At 46.0% G+C, this 12872-nt stretch overlaps 1 protein-coding gene across 1 annotated transcript; it reads left to right on the forward strand.

Moving 5' to 3' along the window:
- Positions 1-7407: 7407 nt before the first annotated feature.
- Positions 7408-11151, forward strand: LOC109776567 (phospho-2-dehydro-3-deoxyheptonate aldolase 2, chloroplastic). The gene is made up of 5 exons (XM_020335232.4): positions 7408-8233; positions 8347-8624; positions 9561-9837; positions 9943-10188; positions 10601-11151. The coding sequence occupies exons 1-5, from the start codon at positions 7706-7708 to the stop codon at positions 10877-10879; spliced, it is 1608 nt and encodes a 535-aa protein (XP_020190821.1). The 5' UTR covers positions 7408-7705; the 3' UTR covers positions 10880-11151.
- The last annotated feature ends 1721 nt before the right edge of the window (positions 11152-12872 follow it).

Consider the following 12872-nt stretch of genomic DNA (forward strand, 5'->3'; position numbering starts at 1 on the left):
ATTTGTGTTGGATCATTGACCAACTTCTCAAAGTGGGGCTAGAGGAATCCAAGCACGCCGCCCGTGCCCTCGCCACACCTAGTGGCAAGGGAAAGAGCGCGTCTGTGATCGACTCTCGCTGCCAGCGGGTGTGGCCCATCGGTTGTGCCAAGCGGTGGTCAATCATGGCAGCTGCGAAGGAAGGATGATAATGGCAGCAACGGCGGAGGTGCTCGCGGCCTCAGAGGCCATGATTACGACTATGAGGTCACCGTCTGGTACCTTGCTCAGCTTTAATTCAGGTTCAATTTAAATTTCCTTATGTTTAGTTGAACTTTGTTAAATTTTGTCCTTTTGATTGTACATGTATCAAAATTTAACAAATACCGTCTAATTTGCATGAGTTTCATTCGTCTTTTTGAATTGTCCGTTTGAACTAGCGCAGAAGTTGTACCCCCTTCGCTCGTACATGAGGGCGGCTATCGCTAGGGTTTTTGTTGCCTCCCGCCACGCAGCCGCCGTCCTGCCTCATCTCCTATGGCCTTAGGGCCATGGAGATGCGATGGATTCCGGTCTTTGCCAGCGGGAGGGCTCCGTTTTTAGGAGTTTCTTTGAGTTTTGATAGGGTTTGTGTCCTGCTCAGGAAGGCGAGACGACGGCGGCTTCCTGGAGATGGAATAAGGTTCTCTCCGCCTAGCCCCCGTCCTGGTGATGCTTCTAGCATCGTTGGAAGGCGTGTGGAGATTTGTCTCCGGCGAATCTCGCGGGATTCGGTCGGCTTTTGTCTTCAGTGGATCCGCTTGGATTCGGTCTTCGTTCATCTACGCTCGTGCGTTTACAGGTTGGATCATTCCGATTTACGCATCTCTTCATCAGCAGTGGTTGCTGTTCTAGTGCGCTGGTCCCATGAGGCCTTAGCATAATGACTTCTTGACTGTCTACTACAACAAGGTTTGCACGGCTCCGGTGATGAAGGGGCGATGACGATGGCACGCCATCGACTCGCTCTAGTGTTTGTAGTCGTCGCTAGGTGGTCTAAGAATCTGGATGTATTTTTTTTTTTACTTTTGATGTTCTCTGTACTACTTTGACAGTTAATAAATAGATCGGAAGTTTTTTCTAAAAAAAAAGAACTAGCACGAAAGTTTGATGTACCGGATCGGATGGCCACTCCTCTATCTGTTGACCACGGACACGTCCGAATGTGTCCGCAGACATTTGTTGTATCCATTTTTGGTGAACCAAACGTTGGAGTTGCCCTAATTTTATTTCGGTATACATACGCACCACCACAACTGCACATTACAATATGTAGGTGAGTAGTTAGTGGAGCACTGAGCAGAGGAGTTATCCCCTTAATCATCTACCTTCACTTTCAAACATGTGACCCTAATTGATTGATTGATTGCATTAACAGTTCATTAGCTTAAAAAACCTGATGTGTGATGAAACATCGCCATCTTTGCTTGACCAACGCCGGTACCATTGACGAACCCTCTTCCTCCAACAGACGAAAGAGGTTGGAGACGAGGCGAGGGTGGTGGGGTAGGTGGCTCTGGCTAGCGAACAAAGCCTCGACGTCGACGGCATATTGTAGCCGCGAAAAGCATATCGACAGACGCATCTGGACATATGGGGTCAAGTCGTACTAGTAATTCAGTTCAAACATGTGGGCTGCTTGGTGGCTGATTTATTTAACGCACCTTCCTCGCAGCATGCTTCGTTTGCACTCCCGATTCACGGACACTAACCACATACCGTCGTAGATCGGCAGCTCTGCTGCTGGCCAGGCCTGACGTGCTGGGACCGGAGCTGCGTTGGTCTGGGTAAAAGTTTGAGCTGAACTTTGCCTGCGGGTTGCGGCGAGAAGAAACCGTCGGGTTGGCGGACCTTTACATCCGTTTTGGACTGAAAGATTACCGTGGGAGCTCGTGGAGGTTCAGCCCACGGTAATTTGTCTGTTCATAGTTTCTTTTCTTACTATAGTAGCTGATTAGTTTCCTTGTGTCTGATGGTGCGACGAGATTTGTTTTTGTTTACCCATGATGATTGGTTAGTCCTAGCGGAGGTTAGTCGCATTGGAATTGGTATTATTAGCGTCAGCGGAGAGCAGTCAAACTAATTGGCTGTGTTGTGTGCTGCAGCTAATTATTTTTATTGAATATAGGGAGCTACTGCTAAATAAACAAGTTTTTGACATTCGCCGCACGTGTAATGCGTTGATGCGAAGAACGGTTCAAATGAGTCGTTTTTTACATTGTCGTACTCACCTACAGTATGTTACCAAAAGAAAGCAAGACATGTGTGTGTGTGTCTGCTGTTTGTTTGCCCCTGTGCAGCTATTGTTTTCGGCTTACTAGTATTGTTTGCTGCTTTCACTTTGTTTATTATTGTTCTTCTCTTACGACGACCTGCTTGATGGGATTCAGAGAACAAAAGACGCTGCTGCTCATTTCCTTATTCATTTTCTTTTGGAGGGGATTTCCTTATCCTTTTGGATATCGAGCCATGACAAACTTAATAATGATTAAGAGCATCTGAACTTGCTAATTTTGACATCCCGGGGCACTGACCGAGCATATATCAAATTTTCTTTCACACAACTGGACACCTCAATTAAAAAATCTCAATCCATACATAGACATGCAACCCTACGTAAACGATCAACACACATCGTCTAGCTCATCAAGACATGCCATCGGACTATCAATTTTTGGCATGTTCTACCGACATACTAGCTATAGAGAAGATTATCCATGGCTGCCCTTGCCCATGTCAGCGCCTTGCCGGCCTTCTCGTGAAAGTAGCAGTGAAAAACACAATGTGGATCAAACCGGATATGTTCATCGCCGGAGTTGTCCGGCCCGTCGTTGTACTCCTTCTCCTCTTTGGATGGCAGTTCGGCCATGGCGCGAACTGCTCGATTCTGCTCTCGGGCGAGGGCGGGTGTGTTCCTCTGCTGCTGCTTCTTTACGATGCGGGCACATATGGCTTCTTCCGCGGCAGCGCGCCGCCACATGTGTCGCTTCCGCCGTCGCCATGTGTGCAGCGAGGCAGGCCTCGGCCACCCTCATCTTGTCCCTCCCACGGCGGGCACACCGGTCCCAGTAACTCTCATACTTGGCCCACAGAGACAGGGAAGCTAAGGGACCGCGATGATCCAGCCCCGGAGAATCCAAGCGCCTGTCGCGCAGAAGGAATGGATTCACGTCGAACAGATCCCGTCGTCGGTCGGGCGCAGTCCTCCCGGGAGCGGCGTAGGGCAATGCGGATGTCCATTGACTCCTTCAACCCGCATGGAACGACACTCAAGTTGATGGATCTAGAGTGATCGGAGTCAAATCCGCTACCCGCCATGTCAAGGAAGGCCGAAGATCATCGGCCGGGAGCCTCGGAGGTTGACTTTTCACGGCGGGAACACTAGCCAATACGAAACCGCTGCGTCTCTTGCTCATCAGTGTGGACAGTAAATGTCAGCAGGCATTTATCTACGGTCCCACGGATGCAGGGCATGGGCTTCCATGCGTCGGGCTCATCGTGACTTGGGATATCGCTGGCCCCGAACCACTGTGTCGACCACAGGCACCATGCAGCGTGGCAAATTGCTCCTCTGAAAATACTACTCTAGTAGCCATGGGAAAACAAATGTCAGGAAACGAAAACAGTTTACGTGTACCGTACACCCTTGGACCTAAAATGGTACGCGAGCCGCCCATGCAGCCAGTCGTGGCGGCGTGTGGTGGAGCATGTGCAACGTGCTTTCCCTGTGTCCCTCCTGTTACCCGTGCTGGCCATTCGTAATAGGGAACCGCACACGCCCGAGTGGGGACTGGGGAGGCGCGCGACGCCCCACCCCCGGCCGGGGTCGCCGCCTTCTCCCGCGGTCGCCTGCACACACCGCCGTGCCGCGCCGTGCCGCGACTTGGAATTGTGGTGGCGGCGACGCAGAGGCGTGTGTCCAGGCGACGAGCCATACGCCGCACCAACCAAGCCCACCCACTCACTTGGTCGCGAGTCGTGGCACGGGTGGTGGTTGGTGCGTCCAGACTGCCGCGACGGAAGAGCCTCACGCCACGTCGACGCCGTCGGTACCGGGTGGGGCACACCAGCATCGTGATGTCTCGGTCGCTTACTACTAGCAGCTTCTACGTTAGGTGAGACAAAGGTACAGTGTGCTTCGCGGGACACTTTGGTCATATATATATATACTATACTCATGTTCGTGGAACTGCCGAAACAGTGCTGGCTGCCCCTCGGGTAAAAAGTACTGTACCAAGCACCAATGTCTTGGAAGCCAATTTCAGGATAGACACTAACTTGCTTATCCGTGAGGAGTAAGATAATTAAAAACACGCTTGAAACAAGGCAATTTCTTCCTATCAGCACAAGAAATGGGCCGATCCGCGTGATGTCGCTTTACAGATTACAAGATAAACAAACTCCAGGATGCCATACAATATCTTGACACTGCACTTCTTTCCCAAGTCACCCGCAGATTAACGTTGCACGTTGCTAAGCATATATAGGAGTACAAGCTTACATTTTTTAGAAGCACGCCAGAGCAATCATCTTGTAAGTCACATTCGGGGTCAGGTATAGATATGGACGATGATATGGTAGAAAAGTTGGTCCAAAGGTTTAGGGCATTTATTGAAGTTGTGCAGATAAGGAAGCCTTCCCAAAACTCTCCATGTCATCCCGGGATGACAGCGTACAAAACACGTTATACATACAACCGATGGTCTTAACGTTATGTTTAGCAACTAATATTTGGCTACTAAAAATATGTGGTAATTAAAATTAGATTTTATAAACACGTGACTAAGAGAAAACATGCTCTTCATTATCTTTAGCAACTAGTAATATTTGGCTACTAAAATTACGTGGTAGTTATGTTAAATTTTATAAACACGTGACTAAGAGAAAAGATGCTCTTCACGTTATCTTTAGGAACTAATTTTTGTCTACTCAAATTATGTGGCAATTACAATTAAATTTTATGAACATGTGACTAAGAGAGAAGATTTTTCGGAGTTGAGAAAAAAACATCTCATTTGAAATGCAAAACACACACTATTTTCAAGCTTCTTTCTCTTTAGTATCAACAATGTTATATATGGCGCGCCTTCGGCTCACTCCAGTGCTTTTAATTGTCGCTAGGTGGTCTGTGGATCTGGACGTAATTTTTATTATTTCTGGTGTTCGTTGTGCTGACATGATTGAAGATGAATAGAACGGAAGTTTTCTTGCAAAAAAAGTTATATTTGTCCCGCGTCGTTTTTCTAAGACGGTGCAAACGCCAATACCCACATACGCACGTACATTCACCCCTATAAATGCGCACACACACCCATAACATCTCACAGTCAACATGAACATTTGCTCCCACTGAACGAATGTCGCCGAAAAGTCTGAAATAAATTCAGAAAAATATGAACACATGTGCCAAGTCTAGAACTTGAACCTTGGTGAACTGGTTTCACCAAAAGGAACATAACCATCTGAGTTATGCTCAGTCCGCCAAAACACAAGTATTGTTAAAAAAAATTTAAAAATGTAAACTATTTTTCCTTAGCAACCATTGCCAAGATAAATTATCTTAAACTGTTATAAAATTTACCAAATGTGACAACATAAATTGATTTAAAAAATAAAGATATATGTTGAGTTTAGAAAAATTGTAGTGAGCTTCAAATATCCATAAACCATAGAAGGACATGACCAGGAGAAAATTCTCACCTTCCATCGACAATTCAGTTAGTCCCCTCCGGTCGATTTGGTGCTAGGAGGTGGGAAGAACCTTGGACTTGGCATATGGATTGTAGTTTAATTTCTTCATATTGGATTTGTGTGTGTTTAACGACGGTGTCTCAATGGTGGAGGTGGTGTCTGGCGGAATAAAAGTTCCTCTATCCCTATCATGTTGTGGTCGTTGTGGCCAACATGGGAAACACCAAAGAGCATGTGTTTTAGTACCACCGATTCTTGGTTGGCTTTAAATCCAGAGTTTTTGCCGTCCTGTGCTTTTGACCTGTCTTGCGCGGTGGCGATGATAGTGGTATCAAATTTTGTTTGGTCAACGACTATCATGCTTTATTCCTTTGTGCTCGCGAACCTATCCTCTCTACTATGGTGATGAATGAACCATTTGAAGAATGACATATATAAATGTGTTCTTCGCCACAACGCATACCTGCCGGAGTGAGCGATTCAAGTGGCTATTCAAAACCTACAAGACCCATCCAATTTATGCATATTCAATCTTAATGGGGTTTCCACTAGGTCTCAATGGAAATGTGAGATACAAAAGGTGCACGACATGTCAAATCCGACAATGTTTGATCTAAGTTGGACGCGGAGTATGTGCGCCTGAGCTCGAATGCTCCCTGATGAGCAGTAAAATAAAAAAATAATACTTTAAAAAATTACGAAATTCTGGATTTATCATGAAATGACATTTGTGGAAGTTGTGAAAAAAATAAAAAAACATTTTTTGGTAAACTTTGAAAAAAAAATTGTGTGCTTGCAAAAATTTGTTATAAAATGACATTCGTGGAAGTCATGGGAAAAAAAATCAAAAAATTCTATTTTTTTAATAAACTTTGACACATTTTTTGTGCGCTTGAATTTTTTATCATAAAATGATATTCGTGGAAGTCGTGAGAAAAAAAAACAAAATCAATGCTCCAAAATTGCTATTTTTGAAAGTATTTTGTAGTGCTGTTTTTCTCATGCTAATTTTTTTCAAGCACACAAAACACTTGTCAAAATTGCCACAATTATTTTACCTCATTTGAGCTCGGGAGTAGAATAGGACTTTCGATCTAACTTTAGTTTTACCCGAGATCTTTATTGTTCATCTATATTTTAGTTTCTCCCATCTGACATGATATAATGAACTACTATTGAATAAAATCACATTGTAACTCTGACAGGAATATTCACAATCACCGAGCGTTGGCGCAACTCTAGTTATGATGTGGTTGGTCTTACAAGAAGAATATTCACATCGCAACTTCGTACAAGAAAAAATGAGCATTAGCCTGTAGAAAAATTGCCCATGATTTTTTTTTTGTGTGTATAAGCCTTGCAAGAAAAATGAGCATTGGCCTGTTGAAAAATTGGCCATGATTAAAACAAGAAACCAAAAATTTAATTGTAACCAAAATATGGATGGGGTGGTTTTTGGCAAGAATCCAAAACTAGCCTAAAAACAGCTATCGCCAACCGCGGTCATGCGGATACGTGCGTACACACACGCCATCTTGTCCCAGCTGAGCCGATCCATTGCCGAGCTGAGCGGACCAATTCCACCGTGTACGTATCAACCCACAGCCAGGTGGTGCCCCACCGCCCGTGCGTCGCGGACCCTTTTGTCATACTCGCCACCAAACCCCCCAAAAGTATCTTTCCACGCCACATATCCGGTCTCCGGCACGGCAGATACCCAAATCTACCCCGGCATCCCCTCCCCCCTTCTCTTCCCCCATCGCCGCCCCGTCCCGTCTCGTCGCCAACCACCAAATCCCCCGCCCCGCCTCGCCACCAACCCCACGCCACCACCCCTCGCCGGCCGCCTGGTATATAAACCCCGACTGCCACCCCCATTTCCCCCAGACCACACGACTCGCCCTCCGCACAGCAGCCCCACCTACCGACCTACCGCCCGAGCAGCTGCGCATCTCGCCGCCCAGCCCCTCCCCTCCCCTCCCCACCCGCCGCAGCAATGGCGCTCGCCACCAACACCGCCGCCGCGGCCGCCGCGCTGACCGGCGGCGCGGCCCAGCCCCGCCGCGCGGGGTTCCTCCCCCTCAAGCGCCGCACCATCTCCGCGGTGCACGCCGCCGACCCCGCCCGGAGCGGCGGCGCGTCCGTCCCGGCGGCCGCGGCGGCCAAGACCTCGTCCCCGACCGTGGCGCCGGAGGCCGCGGCCGTGACCCGGCCCGCGAGCTGGTCCGTCGACAGCTGGAGGAAGAAGAAGGCGCTGCAGCTGCCCGAGTACCCCAACAAGGAGGAGCTCGACGCGGTGCTCAAGACGATCGAGACCTTCCCGCCCATCGTGTTCGCCGGCGAGGCGCGCCACCTCGAGGACCGCCTCGCCGAGGCCGCCATGGGCCGCGCCTTCGTCCTCCAGGGCGGCGACTGCGCCGAGAGCTTCAAGGAGTTCAACGCCAACAACATCCGTGACACCTTCCGTGTGCTGCTCCAGATGGGCGCCGTCCTCATGTTCGGCGGCCAGGTCCCCGTCGTCAAGGTACACACCGATGATTATACACAAACCGAATTGAATTGAACCTGGTACGCCCATCGGTCGTTTGATTTGTGAGATCTGATCCGATCTGCTCCTCTGTTCCTTGCGCATGGTAGGTGGGACGGATGGCTGGCCAGTTCGCCAAGCCCAGGTCTGACAACTTCGAAGAGAAGGACGGCGTCAAGCTGCCGAGTTACAGGGGCGATAACGTCAACGGCGACGCCTTCGACCTCAAGAGCCGCACGCCTGACCCCGACAGGATGATCAGGGCCTACGCCCAGTCGGTGGCGACGCTGAACTTGCTCCGCGCGTTCGCGACCGGAGGCTACGCAGCTATGCAGCGCGTCATCCAGTGGAACCTGGATTTCATGGATCACAACGAGCAGGGAGACAGGTGAGAAAAATTATGCCTTTTGTCATTCAAATTTTTAGAAGAACTTTTGGTGCAGCTTGGGCACTCGCTGTCCTGTTAAAATATCGGTGTTGAATTTCTTCCACATATCTCCTTATCACGATAAGGCAACTGATAGGTTGCTGGTACAAGTATTAACCTATTCTAGTAAAAATCTTGTCATGTCAGTAAAGATTGCTGGACATATTCTTGAGAGTATGACACTTAGTCCTGTTCTTGGAATATGCAGATATTTTCAGTTGTAGCCTCAAAATTAAGTAGAACAGCTTTTTGTGTGGTTCTTCACTGCCTGCCAATGTTTAAACAAATCACATGGTAGTTCGGGGTTCATCAATCAGTAGTTGGTAGGAGTGGACGAGTGGCCATATTAGAGTATGTGGAAACTTTCGCTTTAGATGTCCTTTTCTTTCAAGCTGTCTTTCTCTGCACCTAACTTTCTGAATGATTCATCGGGGATTTGCTCAGTTTTAGTTGTATGAATCTTCCTAGGTGTCGCTGTGCTGCAGTATATACTCAGAATATGCCAATCGCCCATGCAATTGGCGTGCGTCCAATTAAACACCAGTAACCTTTCTTGGAATTGTTATTTTTACTAAGCCGTGTCGTGTTAATATAGTCAATGTTTTCTTCAGGTGTGTCTAGGTAACTCGAATAATGTATATTCATGAAGTCCTTTTTATTTCTCTGGAAAAGATGGTGCTCTAACAAAGTTTCTTACCGGGTCATCATCAAAATAAGGCATAATAAATGACATGTGCTCGTAGGATTTTTAAGATCAGATTGCAGATAGACCGCAGAAATGCTATGAGTGTATTTGTCGCTGCTTATCCTACCGTATAGTTTGCAGAATATATTTCTCTAATTGCTGGATTGATATGTTATCTAATGGTCTAAGTTCTTCTGTGGAATGGTCTATAGGTACCGTGAGTTGGCACATAGGGTGGATGAGGCTCTTGGCTTCATGACTGCAGCTGGGCTGGGAATGGACCATCCGATAATGACGACTACTGACTTCTGGACATCCCACGAGTGTCTCCTCTTGCCATATGAGCAGGCTCTTACCCGTGAGGACTCCACAAGTGGCCTTTTCTACGACTGCTCGGCCCATATGGTGTGGGTTGGTGAGCGCACTCGTCAACTCGATGGGGCTCATGTTGAATTCCTCCGTGGTATTGCCAACCCTCTTGGCATTAAGGTCGGTACTGAATTCATTTTAAGATTTGGTCAAAGGAAATCTAAATTCTTTTTCAGTGTGTTTTGGATGATGAAATTTAAAATAACATGAACTTGTGGAATTTAGGTGAGTGACAAGATGAACCCTGCTGAACTGGTGAAGCTGATTGACATTTTGAACCCTTCAAACAAGCCGGGAAGGATCACCATAATTACAAGAATGGGGGCTGAGAACATGAGGGTGAAGTTGCCTCATCTCATCCGTGCTGTCCGCAATTCTGGACAGATTGTCACATGGATTACCGACCCCATGCACGGAAACACCATCAAGGCCCCATGTGGTCTGAAGACTCGTCCATTTGACTCTATTATGGTGAGTATCTTTCTACTCCGGATTCTACTGCATTCCTAAACATTGTCGATGAAAGTGAAACTCATGACATGGCAAAATAGGGTGTGACCATTTCTTTCACAATCAAATGTTTTCTGATGATTCAAAGTTCATATGAACAATTGAAGTAAAAAAATTGTTGATTGAACTGCCTATGGAAGTGGGCAATGAAAGATGGTTGCTCTTGCTGTTCCATCTGACATTTTGCTTGTTGCTCTTTTTGCTGCATAAATCCCTACAAAATATTTTACTATAGTGAAGAGCCTAAAGCTTGATTCTAGATAGATTGGTTGCAACAAAGAGTTTCTATTTATTAAACAACATTTCCAGTAATTTACAAGTTTCTTTTGGCATATATTGACTGCTCTAACATTAACTTTGTGTTGATCAACAGAATGAGGTGCGTGCATTCTTCGACGTGCACGACCAAGAAGGCAGCCACCCAGGAGGTATCCACCTTGAAATGACTGGACAGAATGTCACTGAGTGCATTGGTGGATCGCGGACTGTGACCTTCGATGACCTGGGTGACCGCTACCACACCCACTGCGACCCAAGGCTGAACGCGTCGCAGTCTCTGGAGCTCGCTTTCATCATCGCCGAGAGACTCAGGAAGAGGCGGATGAAGTCAGGACTCACCAACAACCTGCCACTGCCCCCATTGGCTTTCTAAGCAGGAAGCACCAGGGAGGAGGGTTTAGATAGTTGGCATTTGCAAGCGGTAACCAAATGCGCATTCCATTGAGTTTGTATGGTGGGGTGCTCTTTGCACAAGCTGTGTGCTTATGAGGTGTTGGTACTTGTCGAGGACAGCAGGGGGGTAGCTTACTCGTGGTGTTGCACTATGTTTTGTTTCTTTGTTTTATTTTTGAGTGTTTGATCTGTTTGAGCCTTTGTGATTCGAGAAAATAAAAATAATATGAGTTACCTTTATTAATTTATTTATATCTCATTGTTTCATCTATTTGGTGATGTAAATCTGTCCTCTCAAACATGTCAAACATTTTTTGAAATTGTAAACATTTCTCCAATTCTTAAACATTTTTTTACAAATTCATTAACATTTTTTGAAATCATGAAGATCTTTTATAAATTCACGAACATTTTCTGAATTGTGAACATTTTTTGAATTTTGGGAGCACCTTTTGAAATTCACAATTTTTTTTTGTTTTTTAATAAATCATTTTTTGAAACACATGAACAGTTTTTGAATTCATGAATGTTTTTTGAATCAGCGATCATTTTTTGAAATTTGAAATTTGAGAACAATTTTCTGTATCAAAACGTAAGACGCATGCCATACTGAGGGAGTATGTGAGTTATTTCCGGTAGATCCCTCAATAGGGTATACTAGCTAGACGAATATATCAAATGGGAAATAGACAAGGATTACCCATGTTTATGTCCTCGTAGAGGAGGTAAAACCCTATTTCTTGCTCGTGTATATTGCTTATGTACAGGGGCTTACAAAGATCGAGGGATTGAGCAATAGCTTTGAGGTTCTGTATCTAATCAAGTATTCTGACCCCAACATATATGGCTACCAGGGTCTAGGGTTACATAATTCTAGTCGGTTGGAGGAGCGCCGGTTTCCTCGTCGTGTGCCCCAAATCCTCTGGGTCCTTCTCTGGTTAGGTCCATGGGCCGGCACTACCACCCAAGGCAGGAACCGACCTAAGGGGGCCTGATTCGTGTCGGCTTATTCAGTCCGGCTTTCGATATGTTAAAGCACCCTTGGCCATAGCACCGTTAGTAGCCCCTGAGACAGGCTCTGGTTGGAACTGCTTAAGAGGGGTATGAATTTAACTTTGTAAGACAAGCTTTGATTATAGCACTGCCCAAAAGGGTGTCCTTGGAAAATGTCTTTCTATCCCAATCTTTATAACAAAACTATTAAAAATAACAATAAATTTGTAAGTTTCATATTTAGTGAGCCCTGTTGTACATACCTGCAGGTCACACATGTGTCTCCTATCTCAGGCACGCGTTATGAGTTTATGCACACATTTATTGAGCTTTGCTGTCATATTTTTGTAGTGAATTTGTAGGTTTTACCACAATAGCCATTTTTATCATTTATGGTGGTTGACCGTATCCCACTCACCACCGGGCCCGTCTGAAAACCTACACGTCTCGCCAGCTCCCCATCGGGTTGCTAGGGCATTAAACTCCAAACATGAAAATAGACCGTCGTGATAGAAGGCAGGGCACATCTGACACCCGAAACTCCATCATAGTTTTGCCGCTTGCATTATGCTTGGGTTCAAATATTTTGCATCAAAGTTTTGGGGCAGCTATGGAGTTATTTAGAATTCAGTTCTTGGACCTTATTACTCATGTGTTCATTTTGTAGGTCTATGACAACACAATTGTGCTATGGCTGATTTGTTCCCTCTTTTGTTGGTGTTATCTGTGCTGCCCCTGGTGTTCTTCCTTGGAGATAATTTCTTTGGTGCAATCACAAACTCCACACATGAAAATACGGATTATTTAGAGTTTGATTCTTTTGACTTATTTTAGCAATGCTAAAATTTCCAAAACTACAGAAGGTGAGAACCATGGTACATGATCTTCTTGTGCTCTTTTGACTGAAAGTAGTAGAAGGCTGTTAGACTTGGAGATGATTTCTTTGGTCTAACCACAATATATCATACAAAGTTATTCTT

Source organism: Aegilops tauschii, chromosome 2 (genome assembly GCF_002575655.3).
Source record: "Aegilops tauschii subsp. strangulata cultivar AL8/78 chromosome 2, Aet v6.0, whole genome shotgun sequence".
Taxonomy (NCBI): Eukaryota; Viridiplantae; Streptophyta; class Magnoliopsida; order Poales; family Poaceae; genus Aegilops; species Aegilops tauschii.